Source organism: Lissotriton helveticus, chromosome 9 (genome assembly GCF_964261635.1).
Source record: "Lissotriton helveticus chromosome 9, aLisHel1.1, whole genome shotgun sequence".
NCBI classification, from domain to species: domain Eukaryota; kingdom Metazoa; phylum Chordata; class Amphibia; order Caudata; family Salamandridae; genus Lissotriton; species Lissotriton helveticus.
The window spans coordinates 697,133,382-697,157,567 of NC_136070.1; the positions used below are offsets into that span (position 1 = coordinate 697,133,382).

Sequence of the window (24,186 nt, forward strand, 5' to 3'; positions counted from 1 at the left end):
TACATTATTGAGAAATGAGGGTTTAATACAGAACTACAGGATTCCATTGGTGAGTTAGTTACACCACAGGTGGAGTTGTGAGATGGTTCAGGCCTCCATCATGTGTACATTGGGCCAACATATTGGCATTCCGCTCCCAACAGTACCAATGTTGTGGGTATCAGAAATTTTGGGATGTAGGAAAAATGTATGATTCCAAGTTTGCCCCTTAGGGAACCCTGAGAAAAAGAACCACCACACCTATTCGGACAGTAATTCCCCACTATTTGACACATTCACGCCTGGTAATTATTTCATTTTTGAGCTGGTGTATTGTTTTGGGAGATGAAGGGATTACAGGGAATATAGTTTTCCAACATTAATTCCAAATACTGAACCAGCTCAATTGTGATTAGTACACAATCCATGAAGGCAGCCAGAGAAGCAAAATGCACATTTGTATTTGTTACATATGAATGAAATCGGGATTAATAAAGGAGAAATGTGGACCGAAGCAATTGTCCTAGATTTTAAATAAACATCAACAGTGCTGAAATTTGCTTCACCTGTTGTTGTGATACTGGGTAAGTAAAATTGGTTATGGAAGGGAAATTGAGCATACTGACGCTCCATCTTGATGCGTTAATCATAACAAAACAGCAGATCTTCAGTCACTAGAGCCCTGACATAGGTCCTAAGCAGTAATTGGGCTTACTAAAGCCCTAGTGACCTCTTATAACAAACAGTGTGCCATTGCATTTTCTCTAGTCTGAGAGGCTGCTTACACCCTGTGAAATACAAGTACATTTACAAATGACCTTCACTAAGGAGCCCCATGACTTTGTATTGCACTCCTGGTGACCGAACATACAGGTAAAACAGTGAAGTCTTAAGAGGAGCACTGGAAATGTATCATGTTGATAATCAATAATGTGTTGGAATTATAGAATACTACTTTTAGTTGCTATAAAAACAAATATTAGCAAAGGAAAGAGTCCGTAGTTAGAGACGTGCAAGCTGTATTAGCTGAAAAAGCAAGAGTGACGTAGACCTTGGTGGACACAATATTAGAATCATTACTTTTCCAATCTGCCAATTTTCATTTCCACAGAACTATTGTTTTTAAGGCTTGCGAATTGTAGATTAATGTTGAGGCTCTAAGTGGAACAGTTTCTGCTAGGTCTGAGCACTTACAGTTAAAAGGACAGGATGTTCAAATTTCCTGACAAGTCCTTCTTTTGACAGTCTCCACTTGTAATAAAAATTTGAATACCAGCTACAAACATAAAAACATGACAGAATTTTGTTGTATGGCATATTGACCATATACATAATTTGAGGTTGTTCCCCCAATGAGTCTTACAAACCTTCATTGCAGGTGATCATTCTCCTCATTAGCATCTGTGTAGCTAAATGTGTTCCTAAAACTGCTTTTAGTCGTCACCCATCTTCTGTGTTGCAGCTCCTGCCTCCACGTTGCCTTTGATTTTCATAAGCAAACACTATCCTTTTAGGCTCCTCTGTACTCCCATGGTTCACAGTGTGCAGGGGTGCAAGAGGGACATTGAGCAATCCTGGTCCACAACTGTTAATAGTGAAACAGATGTAGCGGTGCATACATGGATCCAGGTTTTAGAGGAGCACCCCAATTATGTCTGTATTTTACTATCTAACAGCAAAAAAGGGGAAAATGTATTTCCAATAGTGTTCATCCACCCATGCTACATCTAAGTATGCCCTTTGGCTTGAGGGTGTATTTTGCTGACTTTGGATGAGACTACATGAGTGGGGTGTGGATCACTTGGAGAAGCAGGCAGATAACTAGAGGGCCTGTAGGATGAACAGGGAGAAACAGGAGGGTGAAAGGGAGGTCAAACAGAGGAGGCGGACAAGGGAACAAGACTCTCCAAAAAGTTCACTACAACTGAATGGAGGAGGAGGAGAAGGTGGACCAAGATCACTAGCAGGATTAGGAACACACGGAACTGGATTTCCAAGATAATGAAGAGAAAGCAATAGCAGGAGGACCATGGCAAAAACCTGGAGGATCAGACAGCCAAAAACCACAGTCGACCAGGATGACTGAGACCCCAAGGACATAAGGCCCAGCATGCCCAAGACAAAGAGAAGGATCAGTAAAACCAGGAGAATAAGTAGAATGAAGTAGACCAGAAGGACCAGAACCAGGAGGCCAAAGAGGAGAAGAAGTACAAGTAGCCACTTTATTAAGCGCCATAGAAGCCAGAAACTAGCTGACTCCAAACCCTTTCGGTGGTATAACAATGAAAATAGGCAAGCAAGAATTGCCCTTGGCAATGCTATCAGGGTTGGGGAAATGGGTACTGTCCGTACTGCAAGATATGAATACAAAAAAGCTATCCATAAAGCCAAGTGCCTATGGGATGAGCTTAGATGGCAGGACCTAAAAGAAGCTAGTTTGCAGAATAATACCAAATTAGTCTGGAATATCAATAAGTGAGGCAGAGGGGGTCAACCTGATCAGACCCTAATTCATGACGCTCATGAAGGATGGGTTAATTACTTTAGGCCCCAATATGGGCGTAACCCATTAGATGATCAAATGGAAGAAGTTAGTTATGTTTTTTATACTGATGAGGCTTTTAATGACAAAGAAGTTTTAGCAGCTCTTAGTGCAGTTGCTGGAGGTAGAGCGTCAGGACCCGATGGTGTCCCTGCAGATGTGCTCCTCTACGACAAAATACGGTGGGGTAGATACATCTTGTTGATGGCAAATGCAACGGCCCAGGGTGCCCCGATCCCGGTTTCCTGGAAAGGGGCCATGATAATTCCAGTATATAAAAAAGGAGATAAAACTCAACCGGGGAACTACAGACCTATCAGCTTGATGGATACAATTCAGAAGTTAGTTGGGAGGTTGATCCTGAACAAAATCTTAGATTGGATTGAAGAGAATAGTATATTGCCCCCTTTCCAAGAGGGTTTCCTTAAATACACTAGCACCATTGATCAAGTCATTTATTTTATTCTTTTATAGTGGAAGACTGTTACATTGGGCAAGGGCAGCCTTTATGCTGCCTTTGTCGATCTACGTTCAGCTTTTGACCTTGTCCCCCGTTCCCGGTTATGGGTGACGTTGAGGGAATTAGGCCTTTTGGACAAGATCCTAACCTTCGTAATGAGGCTGCACGAGGGCAATCATGCTAGAATCCGCTGGGGAGGGCAGGGTAGGGTCACCACCCAGTTTCCGGTTGAAAGAGGGCTACGGCAAGGCTGTGCCATGGCACCAACGTTATTCTCTTTGTATATTAATGGAATAGTGGACCGTTTGTTGCCAGTGAATACAGATGCCCCTTCTCTAGCAGGTGTAAAAATTCCGATTTTACTGTTTGCAGATGACACATTAATTATTTCCAAGACTCCTAATGGCCTCCAGTGAGCTCTATCAATTTTTGAAGATTTTTGTGCTGCTCGAGGCCTAGAAGTTAATGTGTCAAAAGCGAAATTCATGGCTTTTAATCCGCATCGAAGTTTTAAGGGGAGGGTTTTTATGAATAAACAACCACTTGAACTGGTCAGGGCCTTTACCTATTTGGGTATACAGTTAGAGAAGAAACTTAAGTGGGACTGCCATATAGATTTAGCAGCCCTGAAACATCAACAAGTTACAGGAGCTTTAAGTCTGGAGCATAAAAGGTCTCTAAAAAACAATTAGACCAGTCCTCCAAGTTTATTAATTTAAAGCTGTTAGCTCCGCTCTTTATGGTGCCGAATTATGGGGGTTTGAGAAAGCAGCACCTTTAACTCTTTCTGAAAATAAGTTCCTCCGTAGCATTACCAATCTCTCAAAAAGCACCGCTCTTAAGCCACTTAGATATGATTTGGGTAGAAAAGCTATTATTGATGTCGCCAAGTTGCGTCCGATTTTATATTGGCGCAGGTTGTGAACAACACATGAAGTCTCATCATATGCCTCAGGTTTTCTGGATGTAATAAAATCTGATGCCTTCCATAAAATCGGTTGGTTAAGAGGTGTTAGGAATAGCCTGATTGGCCTGGGAATGAGAATGCTAAGGGAGAAACCCATTAGAGGCTTCTTTTCCCTCTAAACTTCCTAAAAGAGAAGTATTGGGAGTGGGCTGCTTTTAATGCTTGGAGTAACTCTGACTCATCTTCTATGGTGGGAATCTTCTTAGAAACAAAACTCACACCCAGATTAGAATCCTATTGGGATAATATCACCAAGCCAAGAGATAGGAAGCTTTACTTCCAACTCAGGGCAGGCTCCTTACCTTTAAAGTCCCTTATGTCCAGGTGGACTCCCACAAGTGATAACATCTGTCCTGCCTGTGGGAGTCATAGCGTAACAGTTGCTCACCTGCTTTTTGCCTGTCCCGCCTATGCACTCCCTAGGCGAGTTTGGCTGGCTCCAGTGTGCAAACTACTTTGCACATTTAGGAGTGCCGAAGCGGAAAGGCTTATGCGCACCAGCACTTTACCATTTATCACAATAGCGGTAGCCAAATACCTAGGATGGGCGTGGGCTATAAGGCTGAAACCTAAATCTGGGTAATTCTTTGGTGAGCATTAATTTTAACTTCCCTTGCCTGACCACTGAATGTGATTGATTATTTTAAATTGTTTTTGTCTGCTGTAATGTATTTCATAATGCAAAGAAAATTGTATTAATGTAACTTTTATCTCGTCCATTTGCTCTGAGATCTACGTTTTATCAAACATTTTTAACTATCCAGCCAAGGCATTTTTAACTGTATCTAAATTTTATTTTGATTTGTGCTTTTATGAGTATACTTCGAATAAAGCTACTTTGGAATGGAATGGAATGGAGAAGAAGGATGTGCAAGTGGAAAGGGAGGGTCATCAGGAGGACCAGGATCACCAGAACAAGAAGGAAGAAGATGGGCAGGTCAACACGGAGAACCTACACCACTGTGAAGACCCTACACAGAATGAGGTGGAGGAAGATGGCCACGAGGAAGCGTAGAAGGGGAGGTGGGGCTGCAGGACAGACAAGAAGCTTAGAAACTCCAGGACCACCAGAAGGATTTGGAAAACTTGAACCAACAGGGGACCAATACCATGTCCAAGAACTAGGAAAACGAAGAGGATCAAGACCAGGAAGAACAGGAAAAGGATTTCTAAGAGGACTGGGAGAATAAGGAGGAAAACCAGGAGGAGGGAGACCAGTAAGAGGAAGAAGACCATGAAGAGAAAGCACAGGCTAGGAGGTCCAGAACAGCAGTCACCACCATGACCACCATGAAAAACCTGAGGGCCAACACCAGGATTGCTAGGAGTAACAGCACCAGAGAATCCAGAGGACCAGGAAGAGGATGACCAAGATTAGCTGGACCATGAATATAAGGACAATGAAGATCATGAGGACCAGCAGGACTGGGACCCGAAGAATGAAAAGATTGAAGAACACCAGGGCAAGAGCACCAGAAGAACAACTAGGAAGGACGCAGCAATAAGCACCATGGTAAAGATAATCCTTTTAACCGGAGTAGGATCTCAGGAGGATAAGGGCTACTTATGGCCAATGGCCAATACCTAGAAGACCAGGACCAAAAATATGTAGATGAAGACTAGGAGGATGATTTTGAGGAAAATATGAGTTGACAGAGAGGAAAGAAGAATAAGAGGATGATCAGGAGGAAGAGACCTAGAAAAAGGAGAACATGAAAATCAATACGAAGATTAAGAGAACTATTAAAAGGAAGACCTGGTAAACCAGGAGCATGAAGAGGAAAACCTATAGGTGGAAGACCAGGAAGAGGAGAATGACCAAGAGGAGTAGAGGGACTAGGGCAACCAGGAAGTCCAGGAGCACTAGGATTACCAGGTCCACCAAGAGGACACAACCATCAAGGGAATCACAACGGGACACGGATCAGGAGAACTAGGGACAGGAAAAGCAAAGGCTGTATGATGATATGAAAAAGAAAGAGAGATCACAAAACTGATGGGTACCATTAAGACCAAGACCAGCAGGAAGACCAGGAGCAGGAAGACCAAGGCCAGGAAGGAAAGGACTAAGATGGCCAAGAAGATCTAGACAGTGCCATAAGAAGAAGGAGTATCAGACAGCCAAGAGAACTAGAACCACCAAGAGAACTAGGACAACCAAGGCAAGGGCCATCATCAACAGTGGCTAAGAATACAGGGCCTACGATGACAAGTGAGTCTAGGCTACATGTGTTAGGGCATGCCCCTGTTAAATGCTGAACATGTTCTCTTATGGTTCCTTGATGGACTAAAATCCAACATCTGACTCCAACAGATAACCTCTACAGAAATCACTACGTGGATCTGAGAGATCTTAAGGCACTGTGAGTCAAGAAAACAGAGCAACCAGGAAAGAAAAAATTAGACATAAGCACGGTCATCTGTCAAAATCTACTTGTGGTCATATGTATTTAGAATTAGTACACAAGAGAGCTCATTCGCACACCAACCCACTCTTGCATTCAGACAGAATTTACACTTTGAAGTTTGTAATTCACCACTGACCATCATCATTTGCACAAACTGCCCTTTGGCCTCATCTCAATTTTCTTATCTCCTTGCAGACCCTTGAGTTATGCATCAAGGCAGCTGTTACTAAGAGTTGCAGAGCGCTGAATGGAACTGTGCCAACCGTGCTTGCCGTCCTGCATCACCTGGTAAGTATATACATGAGGACAAACAAAGTATTTCAGTGGGAGGCGACAGACATTTCCTGTGTAACATATTGTAACAAATAAAGTTTCTCCTTAATCCAATTTATAGTAGGAGTGTTTTTAAAGGGCAACATTTGGGAACTCTCTTGCATAAAATATTAAAATATAATCCATAAAAATCCTATATGAACCAATTTGCTTCTAGGATGCTAAGAAAGAAGACAATGGATATAAATCTGCCAGTGTTGAGAGCTCCTCTGCAAGAACCACCCATAAGTCTGCCTCCCGGCAGCTCTGGCTCTGATAATAGGTAACAGAGGAACAGAGTGACAGGGAAAGGGAAGGGACCCAGGTGTGGTAAATAAATAATTAATTACCGGTACTATTTTTCATATAATCAATAAAACAGGTAGCTCAATAAATAAGAGTCAGGATTCGAGGTATCTTGAGTCGACAGGCTTTAATCAGGCATAAGGACAGGAACAGGACAGCCTGCAATAGTACGGGATGGCAGCTGCCGGGGAAATGGGAATCGGGGATTGGCATCGGCTATTCGCAACTTTCATTAACAGTACACAGTATATATATTAAAACAATTGCATTACATTCAATACAGTAGGCGTAGCAGTAGGCGTGACTCGTAGCAGTCGCGAAAGATAAGGGCAAAATGATGTAACAAGAAGGCGTGTACAGGGCGTGTACATAGACATGTGATGTAAACGTAACAGAAGTGTCATAAACGGGGCGGAAACATGGAGGGGGCTACCTGAGCAGCTGGGACCTCTAACCTAGTGGTGCGCGCAAACGGGCAATGACGTGTTACCAGAGAGAACTGGGGGCTATGACTTCTGTGCTAGAAGAGGAGAATAAAGTCTGGAGTGTCAGAGCGACATGTACCCAAGGCATATCTGGTATCTGGTGTTTAGAGTACATGTTGATAGAATCCAAAAGTTATCAGGGCAAAAGCTAATAGACTCTAAGACTGGTGCATGCATAATTCTACATGTATTGCGTGTGCGAGGAATATTCTATGAATATTAATACAGTATTTCTCTTACATGGAGACAGTAAGGCTAGACCATGACGGAAACTATTGATGCGATTCAGTAGCTTAGGAATGCAGAGAAGGAGGGCCGGACTGATAACTAGAATCATAACATACTCTTGGCAGACTGGGAGGCAGAGCCAGGCCGGGCCGGGCACTGCGAGGCATGAAAGTAAGCTAGGGGTCAGGGATGCAGGTGGGGGCTGTATCGCTCCTCGGAGAGGGTTCAGGAGACAGGAGCTGAATCTGAGTCTAGGCCCTTTTGAGGCCTAGAAACGGGGACAATTCAATGAATTAACGTGCACACTGTAAAATGTGGCAACGTAGGTTTACATAGGCTTAATATTCGTTGCTTTCACAAGGACTGGAAACTGGCATACTAGAGATGGACACAACTTGTAATTGCGTCTTTAATCGATCAGAGGGGAATACATGCATATCGATCATGCACATATAGCATAAGATGGGGAACACGTAGGCACATACAACATGGCAAAATTTACTTTTCCACACAGGGGTAACACCAAGGATGGAGACCTGAAAGAAAAAAACTGTACCCAATAACAATGGTTTACAACAGATACATAATACTAACAAAGCTTATCTCGGAGGTTCAATTGTCCAGTTAGACTTTACTATATAACATATACTGGACTCTTCATGACATTCCCAACAACAGTACACCCAATCTTAAATCTATATATTTAATAATAATAAGGCTATATCATATACATTTGATTAATGCCATCAATCAAGGAAATTCAGTATTTATCCCACTAAGGTTCCTAAAGTCAATATGTGCAGAAACTACCCCACAATTTAGTTCATATAATCCAAATACACAACATTTCTGGAATATCCTTACAATCCAAACTTGAAGCATTCAAGACCCCAGTCCACATGTAAGAAGGCCCTCTGAAAACAGGTGCACAACTTGACGGCCATAAGCATGAAATTCCAAATAGCAATTCTGATAGATACATCTGCCGTGTGGGTTCCTCACCTTGTGAATATCCCCCTTGCGTCAGCAACATTCGGAAATTCTTTTCGTAGCCTCGCGCCGACGTGGACTTGGACATCATAGAGACACGGAATCGCACGCGACTCCGCTGATGTCACAGACGCCTATAATAGGCCCACGCCGGCGTGATGACATCAGTTCCCTTTTTTCTGCGTCGTCGACGCTAACGGTTATCGGGAATCTCTGTAGCCAACTGGTACTTTGTTGCCTTTTTGTTGCCATTTTCTGCTTCTCTGTATCCTGTATTTTCGACGATGTCATCTAAGAAGACCGGCTTCAAACCCTGCAGGGAGTGCGGTAAAATGATGTCTATTACCGACCCGCATAATGACTGCATCTGGTGCTTAAGTTCCGACCATGATGTGGATGGTTGTTTCTCATGTCGGAAGATGAACCCGAAGGCCCTGAGGGAAAGAGAGACCAAGCTCCTGGTAGCAAAGCTGAAGGCTGGGAAGGAGAAATCGTCGAGGTCTCGTTCTCGAAGGGCGAGGTCGAGGTCGAGGTCGAGGACGAAGTCGAGGTCTGGATCTCGAGAGGGGTCGTCTTCGAGGTCGGCTTCGGATCATGCTTCGAAGTCGAAGAAGAAGCATAAGAAGAGGAGACATGAGTCCCGACGTCGTTCCGGTAAGGAGTCGGGCTCGAGGTCGAGGTCACCGAAGAAGGTACGTTCTAAGGTGGTTACTCTGGATGTCTCTGAGCTTGAAGGGGGGGCCTCACCTTTGGAGTCGCGTGTGTGGTCTCCGGCTCCGGCTCCAAATCCGTCTCCGGCGTCGTCCCCGGCCCAAGAAGAGGTAGAGGTCCAGGAGGATGTGGATTCCGCACCTGTCGAAGAGCCGAATCTGAACCCTCCTCAAGGCCAGCCTGAGGGTTTTCAGCCGCCCTTTCCAACCCCAGGCCAGGACCCTTCAGCGTTTCTGAACGCTATGTATGACGTTTTCTCAAGGGCGTGGTACCCCTCTGGTGCACCTTTGGGTCCCATGGGTCCTCTGGCTTTCAGTTTAGGAGTTCCTCACTCCTATCCTCCTGGTCCGTTTATGCCTTATAAGCCGGCTCCGACGCCGCCTTGGCAGTTTCCGTCTCCGCCGAGGCCGTCAACGCCGATTCCGGTGTCGCCCACTCCAGATCGTCCTCGAGGGCATCCCACTGAGCCATCGGATTCGATACCGGCGTCGATCCCGAATCCGTCGGAGCCGCTGGTGGATCCGGCTGCGAGGCGTGTGAAGGAGAGGTCCAGAAGGGAGGCTCAACGCCTTTTAGAAGAGCGGAGGTACTTGGATTCACATTCTGATATGGAGGAAGGTGAATTGGAGGAGAGCTGTTTTGAGGAGTTGGCTGATGCAGGAAGCCTGGATTTCTCTCCAGAGTGGGAGTTGCCCTCAGGTTCTGGTACTCCTTCTAAAGATGTCCGACCTTACCATTTGGTTATGAGGAAGGCTGCTGATCTTCTTCAATTAACTTTGTCAACTGTGGAATTTAAATCCAATATCCTCACTGAGGTTTTGCATTCTCCGAATTCCGTGGTAGAGCCTTTGCTTCCATTTAATGATGCCTTGACGGAGCCCATTTTGGAGGTGTGGAAGAAACCATTGTCAGCTCCTGCGGTTTCTAAGAGTGTGGCGATAAGGTACAGGGTTGCACCTGAAGACCCTGCTTTTTTGACTTCTCATCCTTCACCTGAGAGCCTAGTCATTCAAGCAGCCTGTTCTAAAAAGAATGTAAGTGCCTTTCCCCAGGTTCCTTGTGAAAAGGAAGCAAAGAAACAAGATCAGGTTGCTAAAAAGACCTTCTCCTCTGCAAGCATGGCATTGAAGTCGACTAATGCCACTTGTCTGATGGGGAGGTATGTGCATGCCCCTATGGATTCTTTGCGTGTTCTGTTTCCTAAGGTTCCTGATGCTAGCAGGAAGGATTTTGAGGAGGTGATCTCAGATACACAGGCAGCAGCTCGCCAAGTTATACAAAATGGTCGGGACACTGCGGACTCTGTGGCGCGTATCATGGGCACTGCTGTCGCCACTAGAAGGTCAGCTTGGCTGAAATCCACGGACTTTTCGGCGGATGTTCAGGCGACTTTACTGGATCTTCCTTTTGATGGATCTGGTCTCTCTGGGAAGAAAGCTAATACGGCCCTGGAGAGATTTAAGGACAGCAGGGCGACTGCTAAGTCTTTAGGTCTCCAGATCAGGGGCTCTTCGACCAACAAGAGATTCAGAGGCTTTGGTCGCTCTTCCTTTCGGAATTACCGACAAGGTCAGCAGCAGCAGCAACAACAGCAGCAGCAGCAAAATTCCATGTACAGGTCGTACAGGGGAAAGCAAAGAGCGCGTCCTCGTGGACGTCAGGCCTCTTCCTCCTCCACTTCTTCCAACCCCCCTGCCTCAGAAAAGCAGCCCTAGATCCGCCATTCAGGATCATGTGGGTCCGGTGGGGGGTCGACTTACCCATTTTCTACAGGATTGGGAATCGGTTACATCAGATCTTTGGGTTCACAATCTTGTAGAAAATGGGTATGCCCTTCCCTTTCGGGAATTCCCTCCCAATTACCCTCCTTGCCAAGGCTTTTGAACCGAGGAACATCTGTCACTTCTGCAGGAGGAAGTGCTAACTCTGTTACGAAAGGGTGCGATAGAGGTGGTCCCAGAGCAGGAAAGGGGTCAGGGATGCTACTCCCGGTATTTCCTGATTCCCAAGAAGGATGGCAGACTTCGTCGAATCCTGGATCTCAGGATCTTGAATCTCTATCTGAAACAGGAGAAATTCAAGATGCTCACCCTTGCTCAGGTTCTTCAAGCGCTGCTAGAACAAGACTGGATGGTGTCGCTCGACTTGCAGGATGCGTATTTCCACATCCCAATCCTGAAGTCACACAGGAGGTATCTCCGTTTTTCCGTGGGATCGCAGCACTATCAGTTTGCGGTCCTTCCGTTTGGACTTACTACTGCGCCTCGAGTCTTCACCAAGGTGATGGCGGTGGTGGCAGCACATCTCAGAAGGTCGGGGATCCCGGTATTTCCATATTTGGACGACTGGCTGATCAAGGCAGAGTCGTCAGAGAAAGTGCTGCAACATCTGCAAGAGACAACCCAGTTGTTGTTCAGGTTGGGTTTTTCGATAAATGTGCCTAAGTCTCACCTGGTGCCCTCCCAGCGCAACCTGTTCAAAGGTGCTGTACTGGACACAACTGTATGTCGCGCATTCCCTCCACCTCAAAGGATTCGCGACATACAGGAAATGATTCCTTTATTTTGCAATGAAGTGGTCGTTCCAGTCCTAAAGGTCCTTCGCCTGCTCGGTCTGATGGCTTCATGCATTCTGTTGGTCAACCATGCACGCTGGCACATGAGGGCACTCCAGTGGTGCCTCCGCAGGCAGTGGTATCAGCACAACGGAGATCTCAGGGAGTCGGTGAGGATCTCCAGAGAAGCTGCGGCGGATCTGTCTTGGTGGGGCGTGGAAGGCAACCTGTCTCAAGGGAAGCCTTTTCAGCTGCCTCCTCCGGTGGCCACAGTAATAACGGATGCATCCACTCTAGGGTGGGGTGCTCATCTGGGGGATCTGGAGGTCAAGGGTCTTTGGTCTCCAGAGGAAAGGTTGCTTCACATCAACCTTCTAGAATTGCGGGCGATACGTTTGGCGCTCAAGGCCTTCCTCTCTTCCCTTCGCAGTCGGTCGATCCAGGTCCTGACGGACAACATGACCGCGATGTGGTACATTAACAAGCAGGGAGGAGTGGGATCGCAGTGTCTCTGCAGGGAGGCTCTGCGTCTCTGGTCCTGGGTTCGGAACCTTCAGATTTGTCTGATGGCGAATCATCTGGCCCGAGTTCTGAACGTGCGTGTAGACAGTCTCAGTCGGCAGTTCTCAGTCGACCACGAGTGGAGGCTTCACCCGGAGGTGGTTCGTCACGTCTTTTCGGACGTGGGGAACTCCTCAGGTGGACCTGTTCGCCACTCGCGAGAATGCTCACTGCCTGTCATTCTGCAGTCTCCAGTATCCGTTGCAAGGAGCCTTGGGGGACGCGTTTCAGTTGAGTTGGGGAAGACAACTCCTTTACGCGTTTCCTCCCATACCTTTGAGTCCTCGGGTTCTGAGGAAGATTCGCCAAGACCGGGCCCAAGTCATATTGGTCGCCCCGGACTGGCTAAGAAGGTTGTGGTATACAGATCTTCTCCACCTCTCCTCTCGCCCGCCGCTCCGTCTCCCTCTCAGGGCAGACCTCCTCTCTCAGATGGAGGGGCAGGTTCTACACCCCCACCTCCAGACATTGCACCTTCATGCCTGGAGATTGAACGGGGCAACCTGAATTCCTTTTCTCTCCCGCCTGACGTGGTGGATGTCATCTTGTCAGCCAGGCGTGACTCCACTAAGTCCATCTATTCATATGGATGGTCAAAATTTGTCACTTGGTGTGGGGAGAAATCTATTGACCCTTTGAGAGCCCATTTGTCTGATGTTTTCCAGTTTGCCCTTTCTCTGGCGCAGCAAGGTCTTGCTGTTGCCACAGTTAAGGGCTATCTTTCTGCGCTGTCGGCTTTTCTCTGTTTGCCTGACCAGCCATCTCTTTTTAAGTCTCCTGTAGTTTTAAGATTTTTGAAGGGCCTCACAAATAAGTTCCCTCCTACTCCTTTTATTGTGCCTCAGTGGGACTTAAATCTTGTCTTGACCTTTCTGATGGGTGCTCCCTTTGAGCCTCTTCACAAATGTCCTATGAGGCTTTTGACTCTTAAGGCAGTCTTCCTCGTTGCAATAACCTCTGCAAGGAGGGTAAGTGAGCTTCAGGCTCTTAGTTCCATGCCCCCTTTCTTGACCATTCATGCTGATCGAATGGTTCTTAGGACCAGGGCTGCTTTTCTTCCTAAGGTGGTTACTCCTTTCCACCTTGGTCAATCCATTATCCTCCCTACCTTTCATCCTCCCCCACATCCTTCCAAGGAGGAGGAGAGGTTACACCGTCTGGACCCTAAGAGGGAGGTTTCTTTTTACCTGGACAGAACTAAAGACTGTCGTTTGGATGACCAGCTCTTTGTTGGGTTTGCTGGCTGCAAAAGAGGAAGAGCGGTCCATAAGAGAACCTTGTCAAGATGGATCGTACTATGTATAAAGATCTGCTACTCTTTGGCCGGTAAGGAACCTCCAGAGGGTATAAGGGCTCATTCTACAAGAGCTAAATCGTCAACCTCAGCATTGGCTAGAGGTGTTCCTGTAGAGGACATTTGTAGGGCGGCAACTTGGTCTTCCCTCCACACGTTCGCGAAGCATTATTGCTTGGATTCCGAGGTGAGGAGGGACGGACATTTTGCGCGCTCTGTCCTTCAGGATTTCCTGGTTTAGAAGAGTGGACACCCTCCTCCGGGAGTGGGGACTGCTGTGGGACTCTATTCACAAGGTGAGGAATCCACACGGCAGATGTATCTATCAGAAGAACAAGTTACTTACCTTCGGTAACGCTTTTTCTGGTAGATACAATATCTGCCTGTGGATTCCTCACTGACCCACCCGCCTCCCCGTTGTCCACTCTTCTATGCCAGAGTGCTGTAATGTAATGTATATTTATTTTGTTGTCAAAGAAATGTTTCAATTGCTTTCTTGCATTTGCTTTACACTGTGTGTTTTGCCTTGACTATTGTGTACTGTGTATACTTTGTATATATCTACTGTCATTGGTCCGTCCGTGTGCCTCGATGGCACGGAAAAAAGGGCGGAACTGATGTCATCACGCCGGCATGGGCCTATTATAGGCGTCGGTGACGTCAGCGGAGTCGCGTGCGATGCCGTGTCTCTATGATGTCCAAGTCCACGTCGGCGCGAGGCTACGAAAAGAATTTCCGAATGTTGCTGACGCAAGGGGAATATTCACAAGGTGAGGAATCCACAGGCAGATATTGTATCTACCAGAAAAAGCGTTACCGAAGGTAAGTAACTTGTTTTGCTGGCACGTGGAATCTGGAATGAATGGGAAACAAAAGACAAGCATCTCTGATGAGGACCAAAGTGCGAGAACTGAATGCCGGTAAAGAAAAAAAAATGAAGTGGTACAGCAGAAACAGCAAGTGGCGGGGAGAACAGAAAAAGGCCCTAATGAAGCCACTGACAGAAACACTCGCTCCCCCCTCTGCTGACTAGAGACCTGGGACGCAAAATGGGCAAAAAGTGAAGCAAAAAAGGCCTGCTCTGCAAAGCATGCAACCCACTATGCTGGCCAGACACCGTAGGACGCAAAAGGGGAACAGCTTTACCGTCCCCAGAGATAAACCAAGATGAAGTGTAACAACAGCCGTCGTCTTGATTACGTTGAATAGCCGCCACTAGTGCCAGCTTTGTTAAAAGCATTAAGTACCACTACCTTCTGCAATCTCGCCAGACTTCTGAGTCTACAAACTATCCTAAAACCATAGGAAACTAAGGCATCCATCTTAGAGTGGTATCTGAGAATTTGCACTTCCACCAATATCGGGCACGCTGAATATGCTGTATTCCACACAATTAATTTTATGGTAGCGTGGTATGGATCATGGCCCCACAAGTCCTGACAAACTCCTATGCTATAATTCCCCCACTGGAAGTTATTTGCTGTCTGGATGTATGGGATTGGCTTTCAGATAGCCTAGCTTCCATTATTATTTATTATGGCTTTGTTATTGGCAGATCTGCACACCCTCAAGTGGGGTTTCCGATGAAACAGAAGAGCCACTCAAGTTGTCCACGGCTATTATCCTGTCACTGGGTGAGTTGGTCATAAATGTATGTATGTATATATTTGTGATTCTGCAAGTATATATTGGCCTTTACTGGGGATCAGGTCCTCTGTAACATTAATTTCTGTACACTGCGCTGCACGTAACTTGATCGTCTTAAAAGCTACTATTGCTTCAGTATTTATCTCCCCACCCAGTACATTGGTTGGCTTGCTACTAGAATATGGTGCCCAGTTTACTATATACAGCTATAGTAGTCACATGAGTACCATGTGCTCGTAAGATCATAATTAAATGTTGCAGACCATTAATAACATACCTCCTGGACATGCGTTGAAGAATGGCCTTGATGGGCTGCTCCCCGGCGTTGAGTTCCTTCTTGCATAATTTTATGTTGTGTTATTTTTCAATTATGTCTATTTTTTCTTTTCACTTTACTCTTGCAGCCCATTCTCACTCTAGTGAGGTCCATAAATATTTCGAAAGTAGCTTGATGCAGATAGGTGCAGAGTCCCGTGCCACAACATTACAGCTGCTCTGCAAGCTCCTTTCGGAAACTGGTAAGACTGTCAGTGGGTGGGTGGCAGTGTGTGATTTAGGCAGGGAAAATAGTTAAAGGGATAAAATGCTTGTCATAGAATCCGGAGCCCTACGTTGTATTCCCAACTTACTCCCTTACTTGTCCAACATGGTGCAGCTATAAGCAAAATACTTCAATTTTATATTCTTCAGCTACATTAACTGCCAACTTTTCCTGGTAGAGCACTGCAATTTACGAATAAAGTCTTGCTTACATCAACTTCAATTATGTGAATCATGGTGAAGAAATAAAGGAGTGCCACTGTTTTCTTTTCGGTAAATTGTTCCCATTGTGAGCCATTAATGGGACAGGGACACTGTGAAAACCGATCCTGACATAGACACTGGACAGGAACAAAAAGGGAAATAAAATATGGAGCAGGTCGACACAGACACGCTCAGTGGTACATGATGACACAGACATGCACGGCGAAACAGGAAGGCATTGATAGCCCTATGGGGCTCACAGTCACAGACTCACAAACCAAAACTGAAAGACAGGACCCTCAGGCTGGTAATCACAGTTGATATTGGAAACTTCACTACTTATGTATTAATCTTGATCTTAATAGACAAAGTCAATATCTATGTGTTATGAACATTTGGTGTATGGTTTTATTTAATAGATTCAGAAGGTGCCTTTTATCTGGATGCTGTCCGTCACGTGCTTGAGGATGACAATCGCAAGGTACCATCAAGCTATTATACGTGTGTTAAAGCACTTTCATAATTAGCAACTCAATCTAATTAAGTTATGCAGTTTTTGCATAGTGCAGTAGTCCTACTTACATGGACTCAGAGCTGTGGTTTGCACACCACAATCTGTTGACTTTCTCCAAGGCAAGTCTTCAGTGGAGGTGTTGGGTCATGCAACCTCCAGCCATTTCTGTCAGTTCAGTGTGTCTTGTGTTCCATTGTCTCCCTGTCCAAGTGGACATATCCCAGTTTTCCTGCCCTAGTTTGTGTCAATGCATTATTTTCAGACCCAATCCCAGAGGTTGCTGATCCCTAATTGTTTAATAAATGTGTGTTAAAAGAAAGTTTGTGTATGCTGTTAAGATATTTGGTCTGTATTTCACATTGAGTTGATCTGTAATACCCCTCACTGAGGAGGAGAATGTTGATGATCAAATAAGGGGTTTTGAAGTTCAGAATATTAATATCTCCTCAAATCTTAACAACCGTGGTGTAAGGTATTTCAAATGTCTCTACCAAGAATAATATTTGGGTATGTCTCAGCGAAATCTCACCAAACGTGGATCGATAATACAGGATAATATTCAATGTGCACATTTGAAAAGTCTGATTGTGATATAAAAGATTAATTTTATGTAGAAATTGGAATATATGTGACTTTCTAGAAGCCATGTATGTCCACAATGTGCCTGAATTCAGTGCCATGGAGAAAGCAAGTAACTCAGTATCAGAATCACCATGTTCAGCATGTTAGCAAGCACAGGACATAGGCACAAAGGAAAATCAACAAAGCTGTTTTCATTTGATAACGAACAAAAGGCTGTATTGCCATAACTTTGTCTCTATTGGATTCTCTTTGAGAGGTGTATTGGGTTTGTCATTTTTAACCTCAGGGCACGATATAAACCAAGTTATCCTTAGATATTTTTCAGATTAAACCAGGAACATGAGAGACAGGACTCTGCTAGGAATGTTAGAATCACAGAAATCAAGCATGGATGTATTCTTTGGCAGTTGAAGCCATTGTGGCCAGATTGTGCAAATATATAGCGTACAGAACCATGTTAGGGATGTGAATTTTAACTCAATATGGATACAGGAGACTGTGACTATTTACGGTCTTGAGCCAAAACTAATTCTTGAAAGTGATATGGATCAAACAAGCAACAAGGTGTGGGACAATGAACTCTAAGTACTGCAACCCATTTGTTATCTGCTGTCCGTGTTGGGATGTCTGCTCAATCTTACAGGTGGAGTTAGACAGCGGCCATCATTCTTCCCACAGACGACTCTAGTTTTCTTTTAATTCCCTCAACAGTGGAATCCACAGCCTATTGAATTCTCATTTGCATTTTTGTAATCAATATCAGGTCCTGAGAGCTCTTTTGTTGGTTTTAACCTACCTAAGGCATATTTTGCAATGTTTTTTTTAAATCTTTTATCAAATCTCAGGCACCTATAGAAGGTGTAGCCCACCTGAAATATTTGAATATTCCCTCTTTCACACTTCAGTCAGACACTCTATAAGAACAGTTTAATTAAATTGACTCTAGTATCATTCTCAGAGTGTCATAATAGCCCTTTTGCAACATACTTTAAAAGGTTGTATCCAGGTACTGGCTTTCCACACATAAAAATGTATACTGTCTACTCTGTGGACAACAGGAAGGAGAGAATGCATGGTTTTCTCACACTCCCTTGCTACTTTCTCACTGGAATGTGTGATTTTCTCCTATTAATACACCAAAAGGGTTTCTCACTAACCATGCTTACCTTTTTTCTCAATTACAGGTAATTTTTGCCACTTTAAGTTTAATGTCCAGTTTAACAGCCAAAGGTTTTTATGATATGAACGGAAGAGCTGTGATGGATTATGTGCTTAAAAAAAACAGCCTCCTTATCAAAGAGCAGGTAAGTGGCAGATGTACATATTTGGGTAGGGGAATGTGTTAGGGAACAACAACAGTAGTCAGAACACAAGAAATAAGTGGAACTTTTAGCCCCCTTGTGCCCCAATGTAGTTACTTTGCCATATAATATACATAGGCAGTGTCACATATTTGCCCCTGGTGGTGGAATATAGACCTCATGTCCCTCTCGTTAGTTCCCATAGTCTCACCTTGACATTCTATGTTCTTCATTTGAGCTTGATGTTCCCTACTTCCACTCCAGTGCGTCTTTCTCCCTCCGTTACTTTTATGGGTGTCCCTTATCCATTTGTCTGCTTACATTTGCACCTGAAATTCAGCAGCTGCCCATCAGTGCCAACACTGTACATGCCTTTTCTTCATGTCTTGTTATTCCAGGGTGCCCATGATGTGAACCAAACCACTCAAGTGAATTTACTTATAGCTTTCACTTCAGGAGTCATTCTTCCAGTACACCCAAACTATGGTTTTTCCATTATTGTGAAAAGTTTAACCTAGTGTACCCTTACTATTGTGGAGTCTGAGTTAGTGTTGTCAAATGCAAGTGGAGTCGTTGTCCCGAAGTTCAACTATTGCAGCTGGTTTGATTCGTACTGTGGCACTTCTGGCAATTTTATAACTTTTATCCTGCTCTTATGTTGTGCAAAATCGTCCACTGTTGTGAAGAACGAGTTTCAGAAAGAGGTCTGATAATATCCTTTAGTTATTCTCTTTCTCCTTCATCGCCCTCCTCTTCCACAGGCCTCATGTATGATTTTGTATTGGGCACTTCTTCTGTTTCTTCTCTTTTCTTGGACCATCTCAAGTCCTTTGGGCACTTACACTTTGATCCTATCTCTAGTACCTGGAGGAAACACCTGTCATCTGACTAGGGGCCTGGAATGGGTGTTGGATCAGTTATCTTCACTGGTGCTTGTGGGGCTGCAGGTGATATGTGGCAGCATGGGTAATGGCAGGTGGCATGGTGTCTGAAAACTGCAGTATTCTTGGCTTTGTCAGTGTCTCTGGGAGAGTAGGCCACAGTGGTTTATGGTCTCACCAATTCCTCCATAACAGCAGGGGTGCCAAGACCTTCTTGATCACTGTGAACCAGGTAGGACTTCCTCAAGCTTGGCCAATGCATCCATGTTACAGAGTAGTTGTACCAAGATGCACAACTCAAGTCCATGCTCAGTAATATGTGTGGGGATTGGGCACCACTGATGACGTCTGGTATCCATCTCCTTGGGGCCTGACCATAATCCAGAGTGTCTGCAGTCCATGCTTAGTCTTACTCTTGGATTCCCATTAAGCTCAACTAATAGATGAGCCAGACACTGTCCATAGTTTTTTTACCACAGGCCAGAGGCATCATGCCAGGAACAATTCAGATGCCTGTCCTTATGTTGCATCGCATTGTTACAATGGTGCTTGAATACCTAGATCCCAACTTAGTAACCCGAGGCACATGTTTACTGGCATGAGTGCAAAGAAATAAGATGCTCAGACACTGTGAGAATGGGACTCGCTCCATACACGTCTCAACAGCAGTGCTCCCAAGCAGTACATAGGCCTACCACACAATCCAGCCTATGTGAGGCAACTGGCCCTTAGACTTTGCCGGGGCTAACTAGGAAATTTCTTGGGTGATTGGGCAAGGCACATGGGCATTCAGCGAATGCACTGATAAGCTGTGTTTTTCACTGATAATACATTATCTAGTGGGCTCCTTTCTGTTACATACCCCGCTTTATCGTTGAAATGCCTACCAGGGCAAACTACCAAATCCTACACAAAGTAGCACAAACATACTTCAAATCATTATTTCATATCAACACTGCCTCCCAAAAATGCAGTTCCCGGTTTTGTCTTATTGAGTGTAAGAAGTACCATAATGTAGCACATCCTTCCCCATCAAGCAGCAAGGGAAGGGCTCATGGGGCATCACAATCTTTGTAGTGAGCAAGAGAGACTACCTTTTGGTGCCAGAGGTGCAATGTCTCAGATGTAGTGCCCAGTGCATCAGAACCTTCAATATTATAAGTGAGTCCACTGGTATTTTGACTGTGTTGGAACTGGGGTCACCAGCTCCCCGAGGGTAGCATGGCACGAGCGGGTAGGCATCCGAAAGCTTATGTGTAAAGCGACCATTCAGCACACGCAACCACTGAGACAGTAAAAATGGGCACGCAATGAGTGACGCCACTCCAGTTAGTTTGTATAAAAATTAGATAACTTTTATAAAGAACAGATTCAGGGAAATCAAGAATTGCAGTATCAATATCTCATTAGTTCTCCTTCAGAATACATAGGTTTCAACATCTTGTAATAAGTAATCAGATAAATAAATATTAAATATCAGATAAATATTAAATATTAGATAATATTGCGTAAAAGATAACCACATGCCTGACCTCGAGCTGGCTTCTTATCAGCACCTGTAAGGAATACATCACAGAAGCAACCAAATAACATTGCATCATATTAGTTCTGTAGGCATATTACCCACTTCTCACCAAGCAAGAGTGAGTGTTTCACAGCAGTAAACATGAAAATAAATAACTGTAGGCTAGAAAGAACATTCCCCTTAAGCAGTTGTAGAACTTCCTATGTAGCCAACGTAAAACATTTCATTAGGCCAGAATTACCTATCTCATCAAGTAAGAGTAAACATTTCCTTTAATCAGGAAGAACATTTCATTAGGCCTTAGATAACAGGGCAAATCATTCCTCAGGCAAAATCAAACCTTTTCATCTGGCCAGGGTGAACCATGCGTAAGGTTAGGGCAAGCAATTCCTTATAGAACTATAGGCTTTCCTGAAACATGGCATTGGGTAGGAATAACCATTTCCCTCTACAGGAATAAAAGTTTCAAGGAAACTCAGGCAACCTGTGAAAATGTGCATTTCGCTAAGCATATAATTTGGCTATGCATATCAAATATTTCCTCAAAGGTTGGGTAACAGCTCATTATGCAAAGCTAACATCTTATCAGGCAAGCCAACCCTTCTCTAGGTAAAAATAACCATATTAGTAGGCGTAACCCAACATCCCACCTCCTAAGCATAGGTAAGAAAAACATCTTTGTAAACTGGAATAAGCATTCCCATTTCAGCAGTTAAGCAACCATTCTGTCAGTTAATACCCCTTCGAAAGGCAAAACATTTCATTAGGCATGGATAAATCATTGAACCCGCAGGGGATTTCTCCTTGCGAAACTCAGTCCCTGCTAAGAGGCCATCTGGCTAAAACAATTCCCCAGCAAGGGTCTACCTCCTCCTCAGACCAGTCACCAAATGAAGGATGTGGGGGGTTCTGTCTAAGTCAATAAGGGCTACTGCCCAGTTCTGAGGGGACCTTCAGTGAATAATTACGGCCAACGGGGCCCTTCAGCAGAGTTCCCCGGGGGAGGGGTGGCTCCAGGGACTCCTCCTTGCTCCTCGGAGGTCCCGCTTCTGTGCCGGCTCTCCGCCCTCCCCACCGGGCTTTACCTTACTCTTCGGCCCTCTTAGGCCTCACGCGGCTTGAGGATCACTCTTGACCCCTCCCGGAGTTTGCGCCGGCTGGTGAGGGCTCTCGCTCTCCTCAGAGAGCCCTCCGGTGCTGGCAGGCTGTCCCCGGGCCTTCCCTGGCTTTCCGGCCCGGGAACCACTAGGAAGAAGGCTGGTGGAGGGGCCCACCCTCAGCGGCGAATCATGGAGCAGCTCCCGGGGGCGGGACAACAGCAGCCAATGGCTGCGCGGCGTCAGGAGGGGGGTGCGGCCAATGACGCGGCCGGGCAACCCCTGGCATGTGAGGCTGGGAAGCGGCTTCACCGGGCCTAGTGCGGCCCCCACCGAAGTAGCAGCGGCCCCCTCCTGGCACCGGGGGCCGCCGAGGGGGGGGCAACAACAGCGGCACTGGCACCACAAAGCAAACGCCGGGCCTCAACTGCAGGTACGAGGCCTTGTGAGTCCACCGGGCCACGGCGGTGATCTTCTCCCTCAGCGAAGCGGCGGCGGCCCTCTCCTGGCACCGAGGGCCGCCGAGGGGGCACAAAAAGGCACCGAGGCTACCGCGCCAGAGTGGTAAGTGAGGCAGCCACTTTCAGAGCGGAACGGCACGGGACAATAATAGCGCCTCGGGGCAATTTCTCAGCAGAGTTAGCGCTTGGGCGGGGGGCAATTTCACAGCGCTTAGAGGCACAACAATTCTGGCAGACCACAGCACTTCTCAGGGGCACCATAGGAGAGCGCTGATTAGGCAGGACAGTCAGTAATTCAGGCCCAGCGCGGCCCGGCACACAGCAAGGGGACACTTTACAGACAAATTCTGTCAGCTGAGGCAACTTAAGCAGTTCAGGAGAACCAACAGGACAGGCCACACGACAGTGGCAAACCAGGTGGCGTCAGGGAGCGCAGAGAGCGATACAACGCCAATACCTGGTTGTCTTCTCAAAAGTCCTGTGGTGATTTGGTTTCTTCTTGGTGCTTTATATTTCTGCGCCCTTGTAAATAGCAGTCTCTGGGTTCCTTGAAGGGGGAATGTTGGAGTTGATGGCTGAAATCAAGTCTCCTCAGCCAGTTCCCTTCAAGTGGTCCCAGGGTTCCCCTTCCCCCGGGCCAAGTCAGGGGGCAAGTTCAGGGTCCCTCAACACTTGGTAGGCAGCACCTAGGCCCTGTCTCTACCAGTGTCATAGGTCCCTGTCTAGGCCCCATTGCCTAAAACTCCTGCGTAGGTTCTCCCCCAGGTCTGTGCTCCCTCAGTCTGACAGGAAAGTTTCCCTCCCTTTCCTTTTATAGTGCCAGTAGACAGTTGGCAGTGGCAGTTGGTGCCGCCTCACCTGTTCCAGAAGGTTCTAGGAGGTTCCACCATTATGGCTATGGACAGGCTGGCAGGCTAGTATTGATACATTGTTTGGAGGGTTCCAGCCAGCTCCTGTCTACTAGAATGCGCCCACAAAGACCGCACTGCAGTAGCAGGGATCAGTGGCAGCCATGTTAGGGGAAGTGGGCACCTGCACCTTAACATTACTTTAACATTACGCAGGGCATCTCCACTACACAAGGCCTATACCCTTTTATTACAATGGGGGACATCCTAAATTAGGGAAGCAAAAAGCAAAAAATTTCTGGGAAAAGGGCCAAGTCCCACAGACTGTATATGAATGCTATACACTTCTCCGCCAAATGACCATATACTTTTATTCTCTGTAGAGCGGAGCATGGGTGCATAACCTCATTTATACATTTTTATTTACATGTTTGCGGCTAGTGGTTTTAATTTCACATTTGAATTTAAGCCAAGAGGTTCTCTCTGTGCTTACAACCTTGATTTGAAAATTGTGATGCTTTCACTCTCAAATCTCTTGAACCTCCATGAGGAGAGAAAACACAGTGAAAATGATGTGAAAATATATGTTACTTTACTTCTCTTGCTTTTCCACATTTTCACAGGGCACTAGTCACATGGATCCTGAATCTGGTGTTGAAGAAGAGACCATCCACATCCTAATCTCTCAGCTCCTCAATAAAATTGCATTACGCCATAAAAATACTGACGAGGTAAGTGAGAAGGATGTGAAATAGGGTGGGTCAATAAACTAGAAGTGTACAAAATATA

At 45.7% G+C, this 24,186-nt stretch overlaps 1 protein-coding gene across 4 annotated transcripts in view; it reads left to right on the forward strand.

The window, feature by feature from the left end:
* Window positions 1-24,186, forward strand: part of LOC144781800 (maestro heat-like repeat-containing protein family member 2A) — a 91,561-nt gene that overhangs the window by 4,146 nt on the left and 63,229 nt on the right. For all 4 annotated transcript variants that reach the window (XM_078660805.1, XM_078660803.1, XM_078660804.1 and 1 more), the window contains exons 3-8: window positions 6,552-6,644; window positions 15,353-15,431; window positions 15,849-15,962; window positions 16,608-16,669; window positions 18,469-18,588; window positions 24,021-24,128. In XM_078660805.1, coding sequence (XP_078516931.1) covers window positions 6,552-6,644; window positions 15,353-15,431; window positions 15,849-15,962; window positions 16,608-16,669; window positions 18,469-18,588; window positions 24,021-24,128 — 576 coding nt within the window. The remainder of the gene's footprint in view (window positions 1-6,551; window positions 6,645-15,352; window positions 15,432-15,848; window positions 15,963-16,607; window positions 16,670-18,468; window positions 18,589-24,020; window positions 24,129-24,186) is intronic.